This window comes from Salvelinus alpinus, chromosome 9 (assembly GCF_045679555.1).
Source record: "Salvelinus alpinus chromosome 9, SLU_Salpinus.1, whole genome shotgun sequence".
In the NCBI taxonomy this organism is placed as follows: Eukaryota; Metazoa; Chordata; class Actinopteri; order Salmoniformes; family Salmonidae; genus Salvelinus; species Salvelinus alpinus.
In genome coordinates this window covers 87,257,718-87,284,051 of record NC_092094.1, presented here as the reverse complement: position 1 = coordinate 87,284,051, position 26,334 = coordinate 87,257,718, and the positions used below count along the sequence as shown (strand labels likewise).

Here is a 26,334-nt window from a genome sequence, read left to right as displayed (position 1 = left end):
AAAGGAGGTGAGAGAGCTCCAAAAAGACAGGCAGAGCAGCAATAAGGAGCTGACCGCACTAAGAGAGGAGCTGCAGGAGAGAAAGAGAGCAGAGGACAGGCTGCAGGAGCAGATAGATCACCACCCTATGACCTGCCCTCACACAGCAGAGGAGCCCAGCTCAACCAGCCAGACTTCCCCAGCCCTGGCTGCTGCACCCCTCCTCCCCAACCCACAGAACAGCCTCCCACTGACAGTGGCACCCACACAGACCAGCCACACCCCAGCTCCAACACCCACCAGCCCCCCCTCTGCCCCCCCCCAGTCCAGAAGAAACACTGGCTGACATCGTCCTGTTAATGGACTCAAATGGGAAGTATGTTCAGGAGAAGAAACTTTTCCCTAGACACAAAACGAGAAAGGTGTGGTGCCCAACAACGCAAAGTGCCATGGAGCTGCTTGATAAGAACCATCTCGGGTCGCCAAGCCACATAATCATACATACCGGAAGCAACGACCTGCGTGCTCAGCAGGAGAGGGTGGCGACTTCACTACGGGGAGTGATTGAGAAGGCCTCCGCAATCTTCCCCAACTCAAGAATCATAGTGTCAACCCTTCTACAGAGGAGGGACTTCCACCCTGCCACAATCCAAAGAATAAATGCCAGCCTATCCCGGGACTGTGCCCTGCGACCCAATGTACACCTGGCCCACCATCCCACCCTCGATCTGGACTGTCTCTATGACCATGTTCACCTGTACAGGGAGACAGTCCCCATCCTTGCCAAGACTCTCAAGGACGTCGCTCTAAACCGCAGCCCGACCTCTCCACCCAGGAACAGCGGAGCAATCTCCACCCCGCCGAGATCACTGAGACAACATCCCGGACCAGCACCCTGGACCCCCCAGCCACGACCACAGCACCACCAACCTCAATGCCCACCACAGCCAGCGCAGCACAGACCACCCCAGCCCAGCTTCAGAGCCACCCAGATGAGGCCTACCACCCCCCTCCTCCCCACCGCAGACCCACACCTGGAGGAGCCACAGCCCAGCAGGCAGAGCTACGCACAGGCTGTGAGAGGAGCAACTGGCCCAGCCCCCACCAACCAAATGAGTGACATTAAACAAATGCTGAGTCTACTATGCTCACATGTGATGGGCCGAGGGTCATGGTAAGATGAGCACAAGAACTCCACCATTCTCACACTACATCCACCCAAGTGGCATGACACAAATTCTATCTTAAATGATAAACAAATCACATTTGCAAAATAAGAGTTTACTTTAATTGAAAAATCCTATTTTAATGGTTCTTCTTGGATTGTGAGTGTTTGTCTCATTTTGAAAGGTAAAGAAAAGAGAAAAAAAAAAAGTTATGAAGTCTTTTTACGTTGCATGTTGGAATATACAAGGATTGAAGTCCTCTGCTTTTGGGCTAAAGAGCAGAAACCCAGACTTCCTGAAAGAAATTGATGATGTTGATATTTTAGTACTACAGGAAACATGGTGCAGAGGTGATGTTTCCACTGGCTGTCCACTAGGTTATAGGGAGATAATCATACCATCCACTAAATTAAAAGGAATCAAACAGGGCAGAGACTCAGGGGGAATGCTAATATGGTATAAATCTGAACTAATTAATTCAATCGAATTGATCAAAACAGGAGAATTCTTTATCTGGTTAAAAATCAACAAGGAGGCTATCTTGACAGATAAAAACGTCTTCCTCTGTGCCGCATACATTCCCCCCTCAGAGTCACCCTACTTCAACGAAGAGAGCTTCTCCATTCTAGAGGGAGAGATTAGTCACTTTCAGGCCCAAGGCAACGTACTGGTCTGTGGAGACCTGAATGCTAGAATAGCAGAAGAACAAGACACTATTAACAGTCATGGGGATAAACACCTACCAGGAAGCAATAACCTTTCCCTCCCCACATACCCCCACAGAAACAACTATGACAAAGTGAAAAACAAAAATGGATTACAGCTCCTGAAGCTCTGTCGAACACTGGGTCTGTACATAGTCAATGGCAGGCTGAGAGGAGACTCTTTTGGTAGGTACACCTACAGCTCATCCCTTGGCAGCAGCACTGTAGACTACTTCCTCACCGACCTAAACCCAGAATCTCTCAGAGCCTTCACAGTCAGCCCACTAACACCTCTCTCAGACCACAGTAAAATCACAGTGTATCTGAGAAGAGCAGAACCCAACCATGAAGCATCATGGCCCAATAAATTACATGGTACTAAACAAGCCTATAGATGGAGTGCAAACAGTACAGACATCTACCAAAAAGCAATTAGTAGCCAAAAAATACAATCTCTCCTGGACAACTTTTTAGCCTTAACATTCTCCTTCAGCAATGAAGGTGTAAATTTGGCCGTTAGGAACATAAACTTTATATTTGACAAATTAGCCTCCTTGGCTAATCTAAAGAAGCATAAGAGCAAACCAAAAATAACAGATAATGAAAAATGGTTTGATAATGATTGCAAAAATCTAAGAAAGTCATTGAGAAATATATCTAATCAAAAACACAGAGAACCAGACAACAAAAATATACGCCTTCAATATGGGGAAACACTGAAGCAATACAAACGCACCCTAAGAACAAAAAAGGAACAGCACATTAGAAATCAGCTGGATGGAATTGAGGAATCCATAGAATCAAACCACTTCTGGGAGAATTGGAATAAATTAAACAAACCTCATCATGAGGAGTTGGCTATCCAAAATGGGGATATGTGGAGAAATCACTTTGCAAACCTCTACAGCAATATAACAAAGAGCCCAGAACAAAAAGATATACAAGAAAAATTACAAATCCTTGAATTAGCAGTCAAAGACTATCAGAATCCTGTGGATACCCCAATTACAGAAGAAGAATTATTGGAAAAAATATGCAATCTCCAACCCAAAAAGGCCTGTGGTGCTGATGGGATTTTAAATGAAATGATCAAATATACAGACCACAAATTCAAATTGGCTATACTCAAACTCTTCAACATTATCCTCACTGCAGGTATTTTCCCCGATATTTGGAACCAGGGACTGATCACACCAATCTATAAAAATGGAGACAAATTTGACCCAAATAATTACAGAGGAATATGCGTTAACAGCAACTTGGGGAAAATTCTCTGCAGTATTATAAATAGCAGACTACATCATTTCCTTGACGAACACAACGTCCTGAGCAGAAGCCAGATTGGATTTCTAAAAAATTATCGTACAACAGACCACATTTACACCCTCCACACTCTAATTGATAAACAAGTTAACCAAAACAAAGGCAAAATCTACTCGTGTTTTGTAGATTTCAAGAAAGCATTTGATTCAATTTGGCACGAAGGTCTTTTTTATAAACTAATAGAAAGTGGTATTGGAGGGAAAACATATGATTTTATTAAATCAATGTACACTAAAAACAAATGTGCGGTTAAAATTGGCAACAAGCAAACAGACTTCTTCTCTCAGGGGCGGGGAGTGAAACAGGGCTGCCCAATAAGTCCAACATTATTTAACATCTACATGAATGAATTGGCAAAAACATTAGAAGAATCGACAGCACCTGGTATCACCCTACACAACACTGAAATCAAGTGTCTGCTGTACGCAGATGACCTGGTGCTGCTGTCTCCCACTAAAGAGGGGTTACAGCAACACCTAGATCATCTTCACAGGTTCTGTCAGACTTGGGCTCTGACCGTTAACCTAAAAAAAACAAATATAATGATATTCCAAAAAAGGTCCGGAAATAAGGATGACAAATATAAATTCTATTTGGACACAGTTCTATTAGAACACACCAAAAACTACACATATCTAGGACTAAATATCAGCAACACAGGTAGCTTTCACATGGCTGTGAATGAGCTGAGAGACAAAGCAAGAAGAGCATTCTATGCCATTAAAAGGAACATCAAAATTGAAATTCCAATTAGAATCTGGCTCAAAATTTTTCAATCAGTTATAGAACCAATTGCTCTATATGGCAGTGAAGTATGGGGTCCACTCTCTAATAATGAATTTACTAAATGGGACAAACATCCAATTGAAGTATTGCATGCAGAGTTTTGCAAGACTGTATTGCAAGTACAAAGAAAAACTCCAAATAACGCATGTAGGGCAGAATTGGGCCAATATCCCCTCCTCATTCGAATAGAAAAAAGAGCCATCAAATTTTACAACCATCTAAAAACAAGTGACCCTAAAACATTCCATCACACAGCTCTACAATGTCAAGAGATGAAACCAGAGAAGAGTCCCCTCAGCCAGCTGGTTCTGAGGCTCAGTTCACCAACCCAAACCAACCCCATAGAGCCTCGGGACAGCCCTCAGAAAATCTGGCCCAACCAAATCATCACAAAACAAAAAGAAAAATATATAACCTATTGGAAAGACACCACAAAAAATCAAAGTAAACTTCAATGCTATTTGGCTCTAAACAGACAGTACATGGTGGCAGACTATCTGACCACTGTGACTGATAGAAAACTGAGGAAAACATTGACTAGGTACAGACTCAGTGAGCACAGTCTGGCTATAGAGACCGGTCGTCACAGACAAACCTGGCTGCCCAGGGAGGACAGGCTGTGCTCACTCTGCTCCAGGGGAGAGGTAGAGACAGAAGTGCATTTCCTACTACACTGTGACAAATACTCAGACCTAAGAGCATATTTCTTTCTCAAAATTATAATTCAATACAAAGAATTTGAAACTATAAAAGATGAAGAAAAATTCAAATATTTGTTGGGTGAAAAGCCAAAATGTGCAGTTTTGGCAGCCAAATATGTGTCCTCCTGCCACAGCCTGAGGGACAGCCAGTGAAAAATGCAAAGTAATGTTGATAATATTTCCCATTTAGCTTAGTTTTGTTTTGTCTTTCGTACCAGGTCATGTGTCTTCTCAGTCATGTTGACACTGGTCTACTACTGTTGCTTTAATGTATTGTTGTTCTGATTAATATTGTTGTTGTAGCTGTTATTAATGGTAATCCCATGTCCACTACTACTATTATTATTACTGTTAGTCCCACCATTTATTTATATATAAATATATATATATTTTGTGTATATATATACATATATATTTTATTTAAATTTTTCGATATGTATACTTTGACAATGTAAGTAATAATAACTTGCCATGTCAATAAAGTCAATTGAATTGAATTGAATTGAATTGAGAGAGAGAGCGCTACAGAGAGAGAGAGAGAGCGCTACAGAGAGAGAGAGAGAGAGCTACAGAGAGAGAGAGAGAGCTACAGAGAGAGAGAGAGAGCGCTACAGAGAGAGAGAGCGCTACAGAGAGAGAGAGAGAGAGAGCGCTACAGAGAGAGAGAGAGAGAGAGAGCGAGATAGAGAGAGAGAGAGAGAGAGAGAGAGAGAGAGAGAGAGAGAGAGCTAGAGAGAGAGAGAGAGAGCGCTAGAGAGAGAGAGAGAGAGAGCTACAGAGAGAGAGAGAGAGAGCGCGCTACAGAGAGAGAGAGAGAGCGCTACAGAGAGAGAGAGAGAGAGCGCTACAGAGAGAGAGAGAGAGAGAGAGAGAGAGAGAGCGCTACAGAGAGAGAGAGAGAGAGAGCGCTACAGAGAGAGAGAGAGAGAGAGCGCTACAGAGAGAGAGAGAGAGAGCGCTACAGAGAGAGAGAGAGAGCGCTACAGAGAGAGAAAGAGAGAGCTACAGAGAGAGAGCTACAGAGAGAGAGAGAGAGCTACAGAGAGAGAGAGCGCTACAGAGAGAGAGAGAGAGCGCTACAGAGAGAGAGAGAGAGAGCTACAGAGAGAGAGAGAGCGCTACAGAGAGAGAGAGAGAGAGCGCTACAGAGAGAGCGCTACAGAGAGAGCGCTACAGAGAGAGCGCTACAGAGAGAAAGAGAGAGAGCGTAACAGAGAGAAAGAGAGAGAGCGCTACAGAGAGAGAGAGAGCGCTACAAAGAGAGAGAGCGCTACAGAGAGAGAGCGCTACAGAGAGAGAGAGCGCTACAGAGAGAGAGAGCGCTACAGAGAGAGAGAGAGAGCTACAGAGCGAGAGAGAGCTACAGAGCGAGAGAGAGAGCTACAGAGCGAGAGAGCTACAGAGAGAGAGAGAGAGAGCTACAGAGCGAGAGAGAGACAGAGCGAGAGAGAGAGCTACAGAGCGAGAGAGAGAGCTACAGAGCGAGAGCGCTACAGAGAGAGAGCGAGAGCGCTACAGAGAGAGAGCGAGAGCGCTACAGAGAGAGAGCGAGAGCGCTACAGAGAGAGAGCGAGAGCGCTACAGAGAGAGAGCGAGAGCGCTACAGAGAGAGAGCGAGAGCGCTACAGAGAGAGAGAGAGAGAGCGCTACAGAGAGAGAGAGAGAGCGCTACAGAGAGAGAGAGAGAGCGCTACAGAGAGAGAGAGAGAGCGCTACAGAGAGAGAGAGAGAGAGCGCTACAGAGAGAGAGAGAGAGCGCTACAGAGAGAGAGAGAGAGCGCTACAGAGAGAGAGAGAGAGAGCGCTACAGAGAGAGAGAGAGAGAGCGATACAGAGAGAGAGAGAGAGCGCTACAGAGAGAGAGAGAGAGAGCGCGACAGAGAGAGAGAGCGCTAGAGAGAGAGAGAGAGAGAGCGACAGAGAGAGAGAGAGAGAGCGCTACAGAGAGAGAGAGCGCTACAGAGAGAGAGAGCGCTACAGAGAGAGAGCGCTACAGAGAGAGAGCGCTACAGAGAGAGAGAGAGCGCTACAGAGAGAGAGAGAGAGCGCTACAGAGAGAGAGAGAGAGCGCTACAGAGAGAGAGAGAGAGAGAGAGAGCGCTACAGAGAGAGAGAGAGAGCTAAAGAGAGAGAGAGAGAGAGCGCTACAGAGAGAGAGAGAGCGCTACAGAGAGAGAGAGCGCTACAGAGAGAGAGAGCGAGCGCTACAGAGAGAGAGAGCGAGCGCTACAGAGAGAGAGCGAGCGCTACAGAGAGAGAGCGAGCGCTACAGAGAGAGAGCGAGCGCTACAGAGAGAGAGAGCGCGCTACAGAGAGAGAGAGAGCGCTACAGAGAGAGAGCGCGAGAGAGCTACAGAGAGAGCGCGAGAGAGCTAGAGAGAGAGCGCTACACAGAGAGAGAGCGCTACACGGAGAGAGCGCTACACGGAGAGAGCGCTACACGGAGAGAGCGCTACACGGAGAGAGCGCTACACGGAGAGAGAGCTACACGGAGAGAGAGCTACACGGAGAGAGCGCTACACGGAGAGAGCGCTACACGGAGAGAGCGCTACACGGAGAGAGCGCTACACGGAGAGAGCGCTACAGAGAGAGAGAGCGCTACACGGAGAGAGCGCTACAGAGAGAGAGAGCGCTACAGAGAGAGAGAGCGCTACAGAGAGAGAGAGCGCTACAGAGAGAGAGAGCGCTACAGAGAGAGAGAGCGCTACAGAGAGAGAGAGCGCTACAGAGAGAGAGAGAGCTACAGCGAGAGAGAGAGCGAGAGCGCTACAGAGAGAGAGCGAGAGCGCTACAGAGAGAGCGCTACAGAGAGAGAGCTACAGAGAGAGAGCTACAGAGAGAGAGCTACAGAGAGAGAGCTACAGAGAGAGAGCGCTACAGAGAGAGAGCTACAGAGAGAGCGCTACAGAGAGAAAGCTACAGAGAGAGAGCTACAGAGAGAAAGCTACAGAGAGAGAGCTACAGAGAGAAAGCTACAGAGAGAGAGAGCGAGAGCTACAGAGAGAGAGAGCGAGAGAGCTACAGAGAGAGAGAGCGAGAGCGCTACAGAGAGAGAGCGAGAGCGCTACAGAGAGAGCGCTACAGAGAGAGAGCTACAGAGAGAGAGCTACAGAGAGAGAGCTACAGAGAGAGAGCGCTACAGAGAGAGAGCTACAGCGAGAGAGAGAGAGCTACAGAGAGAGAGAGCGAGAGAGCTACAGCGAGAGAGAGCTACAGAGAGAGAGAGCTACAGAGAGAGAGCTACAGAGAGAGAGCGAGCTACAGCGAGAGCGAGCGAGCTACAGCGAGAGCGAGCGAGCTACAGCGAGAGAGCGAGCGCTACAGAGAGAGAGAGCGCTACAGAGAGAGAGAGAGCGCTACAGAGAGAGAGAGCGCTACACGGAGAGAGAGCTACAGAGAGAGAGCGCTACAGAGAGAGAGCTACAGAGAGAGCGCTACAGAGAGAAAGCTACAGAGAGAGAGCTACAGAGAGAAAGCTACAGAGAGAGAGCTACAGAGAGAAAGCTACAGAGAGAGAGAGCGAGAGCTACAGAGAGAGAGAGCGAGAGAGCTACAGAGAGAGAGAGCGAGAGCGCTACAGAGAGAGAGCGAGAGCGCTACAGAGAGAGCGCTACAGACAGAGAGCTACAGAGAGAGAGCTACAGAGAGAGAGCTACAGAGAGAGAGCGCTACAGAGAGAGAGCTACAGCGAGAGAGAGAGAGCTACAGAGAGAGAGAGCGAGAGAGCTACAGCGAGAGAGAGCTACAGAGAGAGAGAGCTACAGAGAGAGAGCTACAGAGAGAGAGCGAGCTACAGCGAGAGCGAGCGAGCTACAGCGAGAGCGAGCGAGCTACAGCGAGAGAGCGAGCGCTACAGAGAGAGAGAGCGCTACAGAGAGAGAGAGAGCGCTACAGAGAGAGAGAGCGCTACACGGAGAGAGAGCTACACGGAGAGAGAGCTACACGGAGAGAGCGCTACACGGAGAGAGCGCTACACGGAGAGAGCGCTACACGGAGAGAGCGCTACAGAGAGAGAGAGCGCTACACGGAGAGAGCGCTACAGAGAGAGAGAGCGCTACAGAGAGAGAGAGCAGAGAGAGAGAGCGCTACAGAGAGAGAGAGCGCTACAGAGAGAGAGAGCGCTACAGAGAGAGAGAGCGCTACAGAGAGAGAGAGAGCTACAGCGAGAGAGAGAGCGCTACAGAGAGAGAGCGAGAGCGCTACAGAGAGAGCGCTACAGAGAGAGCGCTACAGAGAGAGAGAGCTACAGAGAGAGAGAGAGCGCTACAGAGAGAGAGCGAGAGCGCTACAGAGAGAGAGCGAGAGCGCTACAGAGAGAGCGCTACAGAGAGAGAGCTACAGAGAGAGCTACAGAGAGAGAGCTACAGAGAGAGAGCGCTACAGAGAGAGAGCTACAGAGAGAGCGCTACAGAGAGAAAGCTACAGAGAGAGAGCTACAGAGAGAAAGCTACAGAGAGAGAGCTACAGAGAGAAAGCTACAGAGAGAGAGAGCGAGAGCTACAGAGAGAGAGAGCGAGAGAGCTACAGAGAGAGAGAGCGAGAGCGCTACAGAGAGAGAGCGAGAGCGCTACAGAGAGAGCGCTACAGAGAGAGCGCTACAGAGAGAGAGCTACAGAGAGAGAGCTACAGAGAGAGAGCTACAGAGAGAGAGCGCTACAGAGAGAGAGCTACAGCGAGAGAGAGAGAGCTACAGAGAGAGAGAGCGAGAGAGCTACAGAGAGAGAGAGCTACAGAGAGAGAGAGCTACAGAGAGAGAGCTACAGAGAGAGAGCTACAGAGAGAGCGAGCTACAGCGAGAGCGAGCGAGCTACAGCGAGAGAGCGAGCGCTACAGAGAGAGAGAGCGCTACAGAGAGAGAGCGCGAGAGAGCTACAGAGAGAGCGCGAGAGAGCTAGAGAGAGCGCTACACAGAGAGAGAGCGCTACACGGAGAGAGCGCTACACGGAGAGAGCGCTACACGGAGAGAGCGCTACACGGAGAGAGCGCTACACGGAGAGAGCGCTACACGGAGAGAGCGCTACACGGAGAGAGCGCTACACGGAGAGAGCGATACAGAGAGAGAGAGCGCTATAGAGAGAGAGAGCGCTACAGAGAGAGAGAGCGCTACAGAGAGAGAGAGCGCTACAGAGAGAGAGAGCGCTACAGAGAGAGAGAGCGCTACAGAGAGAGAGAGCGCTACAGAGAGAGAGAGCGCTACAGAGAGAGAGAGAGAGCTACAGCGAGAGAGAGAGCGCTACAGAGAGAGAGCGAGAGCGCTACAGAGAGAGAGCGAGAGCGCTACAGAGAGAGAGCGAGAGCGCTACAGAGAGAGCGCTACAGAGAGAGAGAGCTACAGAGAGAGAGAGCTACAGAGAGAGAGAGAGAGCGCTACAGAGAGAGAGCGAGAGCGCTACAGAGAGAGAGCGAGAGCGCTACAGAGAGAGCGCTACAGAGAGAGAGCTACAGAGAGAGAGCTACAGAGAGAGAGCTACAGAGAGAGAGCTACAGAGAGAGAGCGCTACAGAGAGAGAGCTACAGAGAGAGCGCGAGAGAGCTACAGAGAGAGAGAGCGAGAGCGCTACAGAGAGAGAGCGAGAGCGCTACAGAGAGAGCGCTACAGAGAGAGAGCTACAGAGAGAGAGCTACAGAGAGAGAGCTACAGAGAGAGAGCGCTACAGAGAGAGAGCTACAGCGAGAGAGAGCTACAGAGAGAGAGAGCGAGAGAGCTACAGAGAGAGAGCTACAGAGAGAGAGCGCTACAGAGAGAGAGCTACACAGAGAGAGAGCTACAGAGAGAGAGAGCGAGAGAGCTACAGAGAGAGAGAGCTACAGAGAGAGAGCTACAGAGAGAGAGAGCTACAGAGAGAGAGAGCTACAGAGAGAGCGAGCGAGCTACAGCGAGAGCGAGCGAGCTACAGTGAGAGCGAGCGAGCTACAGCGAGCGAGCGAGCTACAGCGAGCGAGCTACAGCGAGAGCGAGCGAGCTACAGAGAGAGCGAGCGAGCTACAGAGAGAGCGAGCGAGCTACAGAGAGAGCGAGCGAGCTACAGAGAGAGAGAGCGAGCGAGCTACAGAGAGAGAGAGAGAGCGAGCGAGCTACAGAGAGAGAGAGAGAGAGCGAGCGAGCTACAGAGAGAGAGCGAGCGAGCTACAGAGAGAGAGAGCGAGCGAGCTACAGAGAGAGCTACAGAGAGCGAGCGAGCTACAGAGAGAGAGAGAGAGAGCGAGCTAGAGAGAGAGAGAGAGAGCGAGCTACAGAGAGAGAAGCGAGAGAGCTACAGAGAGCGAGAGAGCTACAGAGAGCGAGAGAGCTACAGAGAGAGAGAGAGCTACAGAGAGAGAGCTACAGAGAGAGCTACAGAGAGAGCTACAGAGAGCAAGAGCTACAGAGCGAGAGCTACAGAGCGAGAGCTACAGAGAGAGAGCTACAGAGCGAGAGCTACAGAGAGAGAGCGAGAGCGCTACAGAGAGAGAGCGAGAGCGCTACAGAGAGAGAGCGAGAGCGCTACAGAGAGAGAGCGAGAGCGCTACAGAGAGAGAGCGAGAGCGCTACAGAGAGCGAGAGCGCTACAGAGAGCGAGAGAGCTACAGAGAGAGCTACAGAGAGAGCTACAGAGAGAGCTACAGAGAGCGAGAGCTACAGAGAGAGAGCTACAGAGAGAGAGAGAGCTACAGCGAGAGAGAGCTACAGAGAGAGAGAGCTACAGAGAGAGCGAGAGAGCGAGCGAGCTACAGAGAGAGAGAGAGCGAGCGAGCTACAGAGAGAGAGAGCGCTACAGAGAGAGCGCTACAGAGAGAGAGAGAGAGCGCTACAGAGAGAGAGAGAGCGCTACAGAGAGAGAGCGCTACAGAGAGAGAGAGAGAGCGCTACAGAGAGAGAGAGAGCGCTACAGAGAGAGAGAGAGCGCTACACAGAGAGAGAGCGCTACACGGAGAGAGCGCTACACAGAGAGAGAGCGCTACACGGAGAGAGCGCTACACGGAGAGAGCGCTACACGGAGAGAGAGCTACACGGAGAGAGCGCTACACGGAGAGAGCGCTACACGGAGAGAGCGCTACACGGAGAGAGAGCTACACGGAGAGAGCGCTACACGGAGAGAGCGCTACACGGAGAGAGCGCTACAGAGAGAGAGAGCGCTACACGGAGAGAGAGCGCTACAGAGAGAGAGAGCGCTACAGAGAGAGAGAGCGCTACAGAGAGAGAGAGAGCGCTACAGAGAGAGAGCTACAGAGAGAGAGCGCTACAGAGAGAGAGCTACAGCGAGAGAGAGAGAGCTACAGAGAGAGAGAGCGAAAGAGCTACAGAGAGAGAGAGCTACAGAGAGAGAGCTACAGCGAGAGAGAGCTACAGAGAGAGAGAGCTACAGAGAGAGCGAGCTACAGCGAGAGCGAGCGAGCTACAGCGAGAGAGCGAGCGCTACAGAGAGAGAGAGCGCTACAGAGAGAGAGCGCGAGAGAGCTACAGAGAGAGCGCGAGAGAGCTAGAGAGAGCGCTACACAGAGAGAGAGCGCTACACGGAGAGAGCGCTACACGGAGAGAGCGCTACACGGAGAGAGCGCTACACGGAGAGAGCGCTACACGGAGAGAGCGCTACACGGAGAGAGCGCTACACGGAGAGAGCGCTACAGAGAGAGAGAGCGCTACAGAGAGAGAGAGCGCTACAGAGAGAGAGAGCGCTACAGAGAGAGAGAGCGCTACAGAGAGAGAGAGCGCTACAGAGAGAGAGAGCGCTACAGAGAGAGAGCGCTACAGAGAGAGAGAGCGCTACAGAGAGAGAGAGCGCTACAGAGAGAGAGAGAGCTACAGCGAGAGAGAGAGCGCTACAGAGAGAGAGCGAGAGCGCTACAGAGAGAGAGCGAGAGCGCCACAGAGAGAGAGCGAGAGCGCTACAGAGAGAGCGCTACAGAGAGAGAGAGCTACAGAGAGAGAGAGCTACAGAGAGAGAGAGAGAGCGCTACAGAGAGAGAGCGAGAGCGCTACAGAGAGAGAGCGAGAGCGCTACAGAGAGAGCGCTACAGAGAGAGAGCTACAGAGAGAGAGCTACAGAGAGAGCTACAGAGAGAGAGCTACAGAGAGAGAGCGCTACAGAGAGAGAGCTACAGAGAGAGAGCTACAGAGAGAGAGAGCTACAGAGAGAGAGCTACAGAGAGAGAGCTAGAGAGAGAGCGCTACAGAGAGAGAGCTACAGCGAGAGAGAGAGAGCTACAGAGAGAGAGAGCGAGAGAGCTACAGAGAGAGAGAGCTACAGAGAGAGAGCTACAGAGAGAGAGAGCTACAGAGAGAGAGAGAGCTACAGAGAGAGCGAGCTACAGCGAGAGCGAGCGAGCTACAGCGAGAGCGAGCGAGCTACAGCGAGCGAGCTACAGCGAGAGCGAGCGAGCTACAGAGAGAGCGAGCGAGCTACAGAGAGAGCGAGCGAGCTACAGAGAGAGCGAGCGAGCTACAGAGAGAGAGAGAGAGCGAGCGAGCTACAGAGAGAGAGAGAGAGCGAGCGAGCTACAGAGAGAGAGAGAGAGAGCGAGCGAGCTACAGAGAGAGAGAGAGCGAGCGAGCTACAGAGAGAGAGAGCGAGCGAGCTACAGAGAGAGAGAGCGAGCGAGCTACAGAGAGAGAGAGAGAGAGCGAGCTAGAGAGAGAGAGAGAGAGCGAGCTACAGAGAGAGAAGCGAGAGAGCTACAGAGAGCGAGAGAGCTACAAAGAGCGAGAGAGCTACAGAGAGAGAGAGCTACAGAGAGAGAGAGAGAGCTACAGAGAGAGCTACAGAGAGAGCTACAGAGAGCGAGAGCTACAGAGCGAGAGCTACAGAGCGAGAGCTACAGAGAGAGAGCTACAGAGCGAGAGCTACAGAGAGAGAGCGAGAGCGCTACAGAGAGAGAGCGAGAGCGCTACAGAGAGAGAGCGAGAGCGCTACAGAGAGAGAGCGAGAGCGCTACAGAGAGCGAGAGCGCTACAGAGAGCGAGAGAGCTACAGAGAGCGAGAGAGCTACAGAGAGAGCTACAGAGAGAGCTACAGAGAGAGCTACAGAGAGAGAGAGCTACAGAGAGAGAGCTACAGAGAGAGAGCGCTACAGAGAGAGAGAGCGCTACAGAGAGAGAGAGCGCTACAGAGAGAGAGAGAGCTACAGCGAGAGAGAGAGCGCTACAGAGAGAGAGCGAGAGCGCTACAGAGAGAGAGCGAGAGCGCCACAGAGAGAGAGCGAGAGCGCTACAGAGAGGGCGCTACAGAGAGAGAGAGCTACAGAGAGAGAGAGCTACAGAGAGAGAGAGAGAGCGCTACAGAGAGAGAGCGAGAGCGCTACAGAGAGAGAGCGAGAGCGCTACAGAGAGAGCGCTACAGAGAGAGAGAGCTACAGAGAGAGAGAGCTACAGAGAGAGAGAGAGAGCGCTACAGAGAGAGAGCGAGAGCGCTACAGAGAGAGAGCGAGAGCGCTACAGAGAGAGCGCTACAGAGAGAGAGCTACAGAGAGAGAGCTACAGAGAGAGAGCTACAGAGAGAGAGCTACAGAGAGAGAGCGCTACAGAGAGAGAGCTACAGAGAGAGCGCTACAGAGAGAAAGCTACAGAGAGAGAGCTACAGAGAGAGAGCTACAGAGAGAGAGCGCTACAGAGAGAGAGCTACAGCGAGAGAGAGAGAGCTACAGAGAGAGAGAGCGAGAGAGCTACAGAGAGAGAGAGCTACAGAGAGAGAGCTACAGCGAGAGAGAGCTACAGAGAGAGAGAGAGCTACAGAGAGAGCGAGCTACAGCGAGAGCGAGCGAGCTACAGCGAGAGCGAGCGAGCTACAGAGAGCGAGCTACAGCGAGAGAGCGAGAGAGCTACAGAGAGAGAGCGAGCGAGCTACAGAGAGAGAGCGAGCGAGCTACAGAGAGAGAGCGAGCGAGCTACAGAGAGAGAGAGAGAGCGAGCGAGCTACAGAGAGAGAGAGAGAGCGAGCGAGCTACAGAGAGAGAGAGAGAGAGCGAGCGAGCTACAGAGAGAGAGAGCGAGCGAGCTACAGAGAGAGAGAGCGAGCGAGCTACAGAGAGAGAGAGCGAGCGAGCTACAGAGAGAGAGAGAGAGAAGAGAGAGAGAGAGAGAGAGAGAGAGAGAGAGAGAGAGAGCGAGAGAGCTACAGAGAGCGAGAGAGCTACAGAGAGAGAGCGAGAGAGCTACAGAGAGAGAGAGCTACAGAGAGAGAGCGAGAGAGCTACAGAGAGAGCTACAGAGAGAGCTACAGAGAGCGAGAGCTACAGAGCGAGAGCTACAGAGCGAGAGCTACAGAGCGAGAGCTACAGAGAGAGAGCTACAGAGCGAGAGCTACAGAGAGAGAGCGAGAGCGCTACAGAGAGAGAGCGAGAGCGCTACAGAGAGAGAGCGAGAGCGCTACAGAGAGAGAGCGAGAGCGCTACAGAGAGCGAGAGCGCTACAGAGAGCGAGAGAGCTACAGAGAGCGAGAGAGCTACAGAGAGAGCTACAGAGAGAGCTACAGAGAGAGCTACAGAGAGAGAGCTACAGAGAGAGAGCTACAGCGAGAGAGAGCTACAGAGAGAGAGAGCTACAGAGAGAGCGAGCTACAGCGAGAGAGAGCGAGCTACAGCGAGAGAGAGCGAGCTACAGCGAGAGCGAACGAGCTACAGAGAGAGAGAGAGAGAGCGAGAGAGCGAGCGAGCTACAGAGAGAGAGAGAGCGAGAGAGCGAGCGAGCTACAGAGAGAGAGAGAGAGCGAGCGAGCTACAGAGAGAGAGAGAGAGCGAGCGAGCTACAGAGAGAGAGAGCGCTACAGAGAGAGAGAGCGCTACAGAGAGAGAGAGAGAGCGCTACAGAGAGAGAGAGCGCTACAGAGAGAGAGAGAGAGCGCTACAGAGAGAGAGAGAGAGCGCTACAGAGAGAGAGAGAGAGCGCTACAGAGAGAGAGAGAGAGAGAGAGCTACAGAGAGCGCGAGAGAGAGAGCTACAGAGCGAGAGCTACAGAGCGAGCTACAGAGCGAGAGCTACAGAGAGAGAGCTACAGAGAGCGCGAGAGAGCGCTACAGAGAGAGAGAGTGAGAGAGCGCTACAGAGAGAGCGAGAGAGCGCTACAGAGAGAGCGAGAGAGCGCTACAGAGAGAGCGAGCGAGAGAGCGAGAGCTACAGAGAGAGAGCTACAGAGAGAGAGCTACAGAGAGAGAGCTACAGAGAGAGAGAGAGCGAGCGAGCTACAGAGAGAAAGAGAGAGAGCTACAGAGAGCGAGCGAGAGAGCTACAGAGAGTGAGCGAGAGAGCTACAGAGAGCGCGAGAGAGAGAGCTACAGAGAGCGCGAGAGAGAGAGCTACAGAGCGAGAGCTACAGAGCGAGCTACAGAGCGAGAGCTACAGAGAGAGAGAGAGAGAGCGCTACAGAGAGAGCGAGAGAGCGCTACAGAGAGAGAGAGTGAGAGAGCGCTACAGAGAGAGCGAGAGAGCGCTACAGAGAGAGCGAGAGAGCGCTACAGAGAGAGCGAGCGAGCGAGAGCTACAGAGAGAGAGCTACAGAGAGAGCGCTACAGAGAGAGCGCTACAGAGAGAGCGCTACAGAGAGAGAGAGAGAGAGAGAGCTACAGAGAGAGAGAGAGAGCGCTACAGAGAGCGAGAGCGCTACAGAGAGCGAGAGCGCTACAGAGAGAGAGCGAGAGCGCTACAGAGAGAGAGCGAGAGCGCTACAGAGAGAGAGCGAGAGCGCTACAGAGAGAGAGAGCGCTACAGAGAGAGAGCTACAGAGAGAGAGCGAGAGAGCTACAGAGAGCGAGCGAGCTACAGAGATCGAGCGAGCTATAGAGAGCGAGCGAGAGCGCTACAGAGAGCGAGCGAGAGCGCTACAGAGAGCGAGCGAGAGCGCTACAGAGAGCGCGATACAGAGAGAGCGCTCCAGAGAGAGAGAGCGAGAGAGCGCTCCAGAGAGAGAGCGAGCTACAGAGAGAGAGAGCGAGAGAGCTACAGAGAGAGAGAGAGAGAGAGAGAGAGAGAGAGAGAGAGAGAGAGCTACAGAGAGAGAGCGAGAGAGCTACAGAGAGAGAGAGCGAGCGAGCTACAGAGAGAGAGCGAGCTACAGAGAGAGAGCGAGAGAGCGAGCTACAGAGAGAGAGAGAGAGAGAGAGAGCTACAGAGAGAGAGCGAGCTACAGAGAGAGAGCGAGAGAGCTACAGAGAGAGAGCGAGCTACAGAGAGAGAGCGAGAGAGCGAGCTACAGAGAGAGAGAGAGAGAGCTACAGAGAGAGAGAGAGCTACAGAGAGAGAGAGCTACAGAGAGCTACAGAGAGAGAGCGAGCTACAGAGAGAGAGCGAGCGAGCTACAGAGAGAGAGAGAGCGAGCTACAGAGAGAGAGAGAGCTACAGAGAGAGAGAGCGAGCGAGCGAGCTACAGAGAGAGAGAGCGAGCGAGCTACAGAGAGAGAGCGAGCGAGCTACAGAGAGAGAGAGCGAGCGAGCTACAGAGAGAGAGCGAGCGAGCGAGCTACAGAGAGAGAGAGCGAGCGAGCTACAGAGAGAGAGCGAGCTACAGAGAGCGAGCGAGCTACAGAGAGAGAGCGAGCGAGCTACAGAGAGAGAGCGAGCGAGCTACAGAGAGCGAGCAAGAGAGAGAGCAAGAGAGCTACAGAGAGAGAGCGAGAGAGCTACAGAGCGAGAGAGCTACAGAGCGAGCGAGCTACAGAGAGAGAGAGAGCGAGCTACAGAGAGAGAGAGAGCGAGCTACAGAGAGAGAGAGAGCGAGCGAGCTACAGAGAGAGAGAGAGCGAGCGAGCTACAGAGAGAGAGCGAGCGAGCGAGCTACAGAGAGAGAGCGAGCGAGCGAGCTACAGCGAGAGAGCGAGCGAGCGAGCTACAGAGAGAGAGCGAGAGAGCTACAGAGAGAGAGCGAGAGAGCTACAGAGAGAGAGCGAGCGAGCGAGCTACAGAGAGAGAGCGAGCGAGAGAGCTACAGAGAGAGCGAGCGAGCTACAGAGAGAGCGAGCGAGAGAGCTACAGAGAGAGAGCGAGCGAGAGAGCTACAGAGAGAGAGCGAGCGAGAGAGCTACAGAGAGGGGAGAGAGAGCGAGCGAGCTACAGAGGGGGAGAGAGAGCGAGCGAGCTACAGAGGGGGAGAGAGAGCGAGCGAGCTACAGAGGGGGAGAGAGAGCGAGTGAGCTACAGAGGAGGGAAAGGATGGACAGAAGTGGGAAAGGATGGACAGAAGTGATGAGGGGATCAAGCAGATGTGCCATACTGCAAACTCCTTATGCACCATTCCCTCATCATGGGTCAGACCTACTTACCTGCATAGCCTCACAGGTCTGTTAGAATGGCAAACAAAACCAAAATCTAGAAAGCACAAACCTCTTTCCCCAGAAAACCATTTCGATAGCTTGCCATTCAAAATTACTAAAATGGTTTAATCGTAATGCTGCATTGAAACTGAAGACGTGTGTTAGCCTACTACTTTATAAACAGTAATCCGGATTTGTGCCAATGTACCTTCAACTTTCCTAGTAACAAATGCATTCTGAATCATGAGAACTTACAGGTGACCCTGTCAGTTCTGGATAGTCTATAACAATTGTAGAGCTCAGGTACATCATAAAACAATGCACCAAGCCTATGCTGACAGGCACCCAGAGAAGGCTAATAAGGTGGGGACCAGTGACTTGGGCTATATTACAGGCACATGGGCCCTCATTCCCATCATAAATACAGGGGACTTTGGATGCAAGGTTATCTTGACTGGGACGTGACTCTTACCTTGCTCATTGTGACATTCAAAACCCTTGAGAATGTGCAGGTGAGATTTAAGTGTGTACAATGGCACACACCTTGCGCTTCCACTCCAGCAAGAATGGCAGAATGCTTAGATCACAGAATCATGTACACCTATAGCACAGTGCAATGGTGAATAAGAACAAGACTAAAAGTACACACTGGTGGTCAACATCTTCATTCCAAACGGAAAGACTCAGAAGTGTCACAACACTCCCCAGCCAAACAGGGCCAATGTTGGTATGATGCGTTTGACTCTGAACCTGACATTCTGGGCCAGCCTCCACAAGAACAAACGGATTAAACGAACTATGAAACCCTTGGTTAGCCCACAGACGTATATTAAAACCAGGTTAATTTAACCACGATTGTTGACAATTGGTAAACTCAAACTAACTAGCTATAAATCTAACAAATACATGTACTTCAATAGATACCTATATCTAGCCATGTCGTCTGTGGAACATTTAATATTTCATATGGACCTGCCAATTTGCCCATGCTTTCTTTGTTGGAATATGGCTAAATACACCCTGACCACTAACAAATTACTGCATTTGCAGGTTAACTCGAACAGCAGTGTAAATTTCGTCTAGTCTGATCGTTAAAACATATGCGAGTCCATAAATTATACATCTCAAAGATAGCTACCTAACTTAGCTTCTAACTACCGACCTTTGGCATTGTTGGGACATTCTGTCAACACCTATACAATGTCAATGTCAACTAGCTAATATTGGTGTCGTGACTAGCATCTAGTTGGTGCTGGGCCAAGCAAATTAGTTCTCCATTTAGTTTGACATTATGATGAGCAAACACGTCAAGTAGCTAGTGAAGGCACATCAGATACGACCACAGTAACTGGTGCACTAGCTGGCTAACGAGTTAGCTAGCTAGTACAGTAGCCATCCGATATTTCCACCAAAAACAAGTCCTCTTCAGTGTGTTCATCGTTATCTAGCTGTATTTGCAATTTACTGTTTCTTAGAATAATATTATTTCATAATGGTAACGTAGGTCGTTATATTGCCAAAATATAAAATGGTCGTTAATGGCAAGTAACGACCGAAAGTGAACTATTTAACGGTTAGCTGTGATGCTGCCTGGGTCGTTCGCATGCTAATATTCTAGCCAAATTAGCTAGCTAGTCAGCCAGTCAGAGGCTAGCTAGGTAATGTTATCGAGTTACGTAAATGTTACAGGAATACTCATTAGTGTGTGTTAAATGGATTTATAACTAGCTAGTTAACGTTGCAACAAATATGTCACTTTGCAAAAATATATTTATTCTGACGTCAAGCTGTGTAAACGAGCTGAAAATGAATCCCACATCTCTCGATATGGAAGCAAACTAGCTACTATTGCTAACTGGCTAGAATCACACATAGGTACCCAGAAACAAGCTATCTGCAGATTAACGACAATGAGCCGTAACGTGTTACCTTGATCCTCTGTTGTCCGGAACGAATACGGTGGCAAGTTGTTATCCTCTATTATACGATATTAAACAAAAATGCTTCCAATCGCGTAAGAGTAGCCTCTCCAAGTAGCGGCAAAACAGCAGGAAGGCTATTTTGGCTTTTTTTAGACAGACAAACCAACGAGTGCCTATTTACCTTATAACGAAATAATCCTCCGAGTCCCATTAATAACAAAATACAGATGTATAAAAACATTAAGTGGAGTCAATCACATTCCCTATTTATGAGATGAAAAAAAAGTAAACTTGTTTACACCACACTTTTTTTGTTATATTTCTGTAGACAGTGTTTAATTTGGAGACATCTCTTTTCACTCTTTTGTCAATATTACTGGGCTGAGTCCATGGCACACATAAGAGATACAATCAACATTGATGCTCGGTTTGGCACTATAGACGATGGTGATTGGTTTGTTCGAAGCACGTAATGGATGGGGTTGGACATTAGATAACGTCCATCATTCCGCTCACAGTCGCTCCTTGAGATGAATTTAAAAAAAGGTAGGTTGAGGTGTATGGGACTAGGAAGGATATTGGGTTGAAGACGAGGTGGAATTTTATACTTTAGTCGCTGCCTAACCCTCTTCCTGGAGATCTACCGTCCTGTGGATTCAGTTCAACCCCAATTTAACACCTAATTCTACTAATTAGCTGCTCAACAAGACCTTGACTAGCTGAATCAGATATGCTAAATTGGAGTTGGACTGAAAACCTACAGGACAGTAGATCACCAGGAAGAGGGTTGGGCAGCCCTGGCGAGTGGGTGGGGAATCCCCCCCTTATGGCATGAAGCTAAACCTGTTAATTAAGGCCCAACCCTGATTTACCGTTCATCCACACTGAAGGACGGTCTTGAACGGGCAAGGACTAACTACTTCTCTTGGTTTCCCATTAGTTATATTATTTAAAGAGCAAGAGTCTAAGCCCTGTCTAAACTGAGGGAGCGGGTTCTACTAAGATATATGGAATTGTTTTAAGGTCATACCAAGGATAATTTTGCTATTTGTGTTTGAATTTTAAAAGAACCCTCAAAGTATCAAAAAATATTTGATGAACATTTTTTATTCAGCCTTACTGCTTTTAGACCATACAAACATATTCACTACATTGAAAAACAGTCCCCACCCCTCAAAAAAAAATCTAAATTAAGTTTGTTCTGAAGTGTCTTTCCTATATATGAGAGATACAGTGTAAGAAAGATCTGTTACTTTTTATGTACATGTATTTAACCCCTTATTTTTCACACTAAACAGTCTAAGCCCTGTCTAAGCTGGGGGAGAGGATTCTACTAAGCTATATGGAATTGATTTAAGAAGGTCATACCAGAGATCATTTTGCTATTTTATTTAGAGTTTTAAGATCCCTCGAAATATCAAGAAAATATTTGTAAAACAAATATACACTACCATTCAAAAGTTTGGGGTCACTTAGAAAGTCATTTTTGAAATTAAAGCATATTTTGTAGTCCATTAAAATAACATCAAATTGATCTGAAATACAGTGTAGACATTGTTAATGTTGTAAATGACTATTGTAGCTGGAAATGGCAGATTTTTAATGGAATATCTACATAGGCAAATAGAGGCCCATTATCAGAAACCACCACACCTGTGTTCAAATGGCACATTGTGTTAGCTAATCCAAGTTTATCATTTTAAAGGCTAATTGATCATTAAAAAAAACTTTTGCAATTATGTTTGCACAGCTGAAAACTGTTGTACTGATTATAGAAGCAATAAAACTGGCCTTTAGACTAGTTGAGTAGCTATCTGGAGCATCAGCATTTGTGGGTTTGATTACAGATTACAAAATGGCCAGAAACAAATAACTTTCTTCTGAAACTTGACAGTTTATTCTTGTTCTGAGAAATGAAGGCATGCAAGAAATTGCCAAGAAACTGAAGACCTCCTACAACGCGGTGTACTACTCCCTTCGCAGAACAGCACAAACGGGCACTAACCAGAATAGAAATAGGAGTGGGAGGCCCTGGTGCACAACTGAGCAAGAGGTCAAGTACATTAGAGTGTCTAGTTTGAAAAACAGATGTCTAACAAGTCCTCGACTTGCAGCTTCATTTAAATGGTACCCGCAAAACACCAGTATCAACGTCAACAGTGAAGAGATGACTCCGGGATGCTGGCCTTCTAGGCAGAGTTGCAAAGAAAAATCATATCTCAGACTGGCTAAAAAAAATGAAAGATTAAGATGGGCAAAAGAGCACAGACACTGGACAGAGGAACTCTGCCTAGAAGGCCAGCATCCCGGAGTCGCCTCTTCACTGTTGACTGAGACTGGTGTTTTAAATCAGAACAGTTTTCAGCTGTGCTAACATAATTGCAAAAGTGCTTTCTAATGATCAATTAGCCTTTTAAAATGATAAACTTGGATTAGCTAACACAACGTGCCATTGGAACACATGAGTGATGGTTGCTGATAATGGGCCTCTGTACGCCGATGTAGATATTCCATTACAAAAATCAACTGTAATAGTCATTTGCAACATTAAATGTCTACACTGTATTTCTGATCAATTTGATGTTATTTTAAAAAGGACAAAAAAAATATGATTTTCTTTCAAAAACAAATACATTTCTAAGTGACCTCAAACTTTTGAACGGTATTGTATATAAAATGGTTAATTTGGCCTTACTGCTATTAGCCCATTCAAAAACGCATTGAATAACAGATTCACTACATGGAACAACAGATAGTCCCCCCCCAAAAAAATCTAAAGGAATTTTGTTCTGAAGTGTCTGTCCTATATCTGAGAGGTACAGTATTAAAAAGAAAAAGATCAGGAATTTTTTCTTTTAACATGTATTGAACCCCTTATTTTTTGGCACTAAAACAGTCTCCATTTTTTGAACTGGTACCGGGGGACCTTCAGACGAGTCTTGTGAGGCCTGTGGGCGTCCTAGAGCAAAAACAATGTGCGTGTTTGTGAGAGTCTCATCTTTCCATAGAGTGGTCATAATAGTTTGTAGGCCAAACCGTTCGGACCCTACAGACGATTTTGTGAGAAGACCGATTTTCAGGATGTCTCATGGTCTGATAAACACCGCTCTAGCTCTATCACCGCAGATGCGGAAGTGTGACATAGGCGGATGCGTTCTCTAGCTTAAAACTGACAGATTTTGGGGGGGATTTGTTCATTATGCTAATTAGATTCCCGTGGGGCCCAGACATCGACCTTAGGGGGTCAACCTAACTCCTAAACTTAACTCGAACCGGAGAGGATGGCTGCCGTTTCATGGGCTCTTAACCTTGTAATTTTACTGCTGCTGTTTAATTATTTGTTACTTTTATTTATTTTGGTATTTTTCTTGTTTTTTCTTGGTTAAGGGCTTATAAGTAAGCATTTCACTGTAAGGCCTACACCTGTTCTATTCAGCACATGTGACAAATAACATTTGATTTGATTTTGAACCTTAACCCCTAACCTTGCGAACGTTAGCCAGGTAGTTTGTTAAAAACCTAGCTAGAATTTGTAACATAGCATTCGTTTTGCAAATTTGTAAAATATTGTACGTTCAGCATATTCGTAACATATCATACAAAATGAGTGATGGACATCCACAAATTAATACATATCATACGAAACTTAGCATATCGTAGTAAATGGTGTGTCTTAGATTTACGTACAGAATAATATGAAATGATCTGAGACCAGGTTGACATATGCAGAGTCCCTGCATAGCAACTGTCATGTTATTCCACTCTGTGCCATTTGAGTGGAATTAAAGCTGCTCCTCTGAATATGAAGTATGATGAAGTACTGCATGCTCTGGTTCTGAACCCTGGCCTTTGTGACCCACTGAGTATGTTAGTTAAATTACAGGAGAGCATGCATTAGATTAACTAGATACAATTAGAATTATATTTCTAAAAAAAAAAGTTGGTTTTAGCTAAACAAAATACCAAACAAGTTGGAAGAAACACATTTGAAAAACAAATACTGCGATTCAATCTCATTTTAAGCCCTAGCGGTTAAAGAGATTATTAATGAGTTTCTGGGATAAGTATAATACTACTTTCAAGAAAAAATATATATAATTGTGTTGATTTCATGAATCCAAACGAGTACTCTGTGAGTGCAAGAGGAGTATTGATTGATTAAATAGGGACTGCAGTCTTGCCCTTCTTTGAAAATCCTCTATTGCATCCGACTCACACTTCTAGCTTCTTATCCCTCTTGGAGCCATGCTTCTTGTATGGTCTAGATTTGAGTTTTAATGCAGAGGCACTCTTCAGGGTGTCCCTCTTCCCTGAGGTGAATTCCTCCGCCCCTGGCTTCCACAAGAGCAGCTGTGCATCCTCCCCTCCCGTGAGCAGGGCCTCCCCTGCGGGATCCCAGAGGAAGCAGCGCACTGTGGAAGAGTGGCCCCCTTGGAGGGACCTCAGCAGACACAGACCTTCCTCACTACACTCCAGAAGGTGGATGTCTCCATTGTTTGTCCCACCTAGCACTAGTAAGCACCCTGCCTCCTCCAGCCAAGTCCCGCCAACAAAGTAATCCAGGGCCACTTCATCAGAGAGAGGGGTCAGGCTGCGGGCGTCAGCGGCACTGAAGAGTGTGAGGGGCTTGTCTGTGTCCAGCTGACCCAGGTCCCACAGATGGAGGCCCTCATCGTGGCTGAGGCACAGCAGCTGGTTGAAGTCCTTCCCTGCCCAGCACACTGAGCTAGCAGAGGAGCCACAGTTACAGGTAGCCAGCAGGGCCTCCTCCTCTGCACCAAGGCTCAGGTCAAACACATTCACCAGGCCATCAGTGGAGCCAGATGCCAAGTGGTCGGCATTCCGGGGGTGGAAACGAACCTGCGTGATGTCATCACTGTGGGACTCAGAGTACACACCCAGAACCCCTCCCTTCTCCTTTGCCATGCGGGCATCCCAGAAAACCAAGAAGCTATCATTTTCATCGACCTGCTCAGTGCCTGCACATAGGACCACATCGCTGCAGCTCACATCAAAGCTGCAGAAGTGGTGGGAGGAGTCACTCTTGAACACCTGTGCTGCCTCTGAACCAGGGCAGCGGACATCCCACGTCCTCACTGTCCCATCCGCAGAGCCTGAGAAGAGCAGGTCAGGGGAGGTGTGGGAAAAGCACACCCCACAGATTGCACCACTATGTCCCTGGTACTCCCTGAGCAGGCTGAGGCTGTCCTCACTGTGCAAACGGATGGAGAGGTTGGAGCAGCATACGGCCACCAACCCTGGGCCTGAGACAGTCTGGTGGGACAGGTCCAGCAGGTAGGTGAGCTCATCTGGCTGGACACGCCGAGTGATGGACAGAGCTTTGAACTTCTCCCCCAGACTCTCCATGGCAACTTCCTGCAACTACACCCAGCTGGATAGAGAGGATGTGCAGAATATAGATGTGTAATATTGAAGAAACTCCATCTAATCACAAAACATACACCTACTTACTCACTTAACTCAAAATGTGGGTCTGGTAATGGTTCAATTAACACAAGAAAGAACCATGGGACTTAGTTCCCATAGAGTCCACTGTGATTTGTGAGGCTTGTTGCACTCACTCGGTGTACAAAAAACAACGCCTAGGCTACTAGACAACTTACACCAACAGCAATGACAGGCAGCTATCTCTAAAGTTAGTAGCTCACTGTGTGTGATAGATTTTGTTAGAAACACTAGCCAACTAACTGTGAATACTATCCTCTGTTAGTATTATGTCCCTGCCAAACAGATTTAACTTATAGCTGTTGTCTGGATTGATAACTAAAAAGATGATACCTACCTAGATAATATTAGTCACCAATGAAAGTGGCGAGTCTGAAGTTACTATAGTAGTAGCAAATAAAGTGACTAACTTAGCTAGCTAAAAACACATGCTAAATTAGCTAGCTAAACGTTTGCTAACGTTAGCTTGCAAGTGGAAAGTTCTTGAAGGGTTCACTTATTGAAGGACCAAAGAAAGTACGTTAACGTTCCAGTAACATTTGTATTCAATGCCCAGTATGAACCACAAATACTAAAAAAAAAAAACATATGTAATATCTGTAACCTTGTAAACGACTCACTTACCCGGCAAAATAGACGGTATCTGATTTTCATGAGCACGTTGTGACACGGTGTCACTGTATTTACTGCCCGTTGATGGACCAATTTCCTCAATGCATGAGTTCCGCTGTTGAATTTCAGAGCATAAATTACAGTCATAGACAGTACAGTATGAAGATAGGCAGAAACTGCTTCTCCAATAGAAATCACCGACCACACTTGTAGGCGATGTCATGGCGACGTTAGCCAAGTAAACACATACGCAGAAACACGTCAGCGTGAGACGACGGGTCTAACCGTCCTCTCGCGCCAAACTGCGCATGTCGTCAAAGGCACTCCTTCGATATAAAGTATTTTTTTCGGAAATGGAAACGTGTCAGTTTGTTACTTTCACAAGGTTGGAGTAATAACATGTTCAACTGCTTAAAACACTGTCTCGAATCAAGGTTGTGCCTTTAGATTTCGAGAA

The 26,334-nt window shown here is 48.5% G+C and overlaps 1 protein-coding gene across 12 annotated transcripts in view; it reads right to left on the bottom strand.

Annotated features, from left to right (window-relative positions):
• LOC139530924 (serine/threonine-protein phosphatase 2A 56 kDa regulatory subunit epsilon isoform-like) overlaps positions 1-26,053 on the bottom strand; it is a 172,008-nt gene extending 145,955 nt beyond the window's left edge. For 8 of the 12 annotated variants that reach the window (XR_011666151.1, XR_011666152.1, XR_011666155.1 and 5 more), the window contains exons 1-2: positions 25,890-26,025; positions 24,016-25,191 (exon numbers count right to left, since the gene is read on the bottom strand). Coding sequence is in view for 3 of the 12 variants with exons in the window: in XM_071327730.1 (XP_071183831.1) it covers positions 24,016-25,166 (1,151 nt within the window). In the remaining 9 variants the exon portion in view is untranslated. The other 4 variants (XM_071327733.1, XM_071327736.1, XM_071327735.1 and 1 more) reach the window with 3 other exon arrangements.
• Positions 26,054-26,334: the final 281 nt, after the last annotated feature.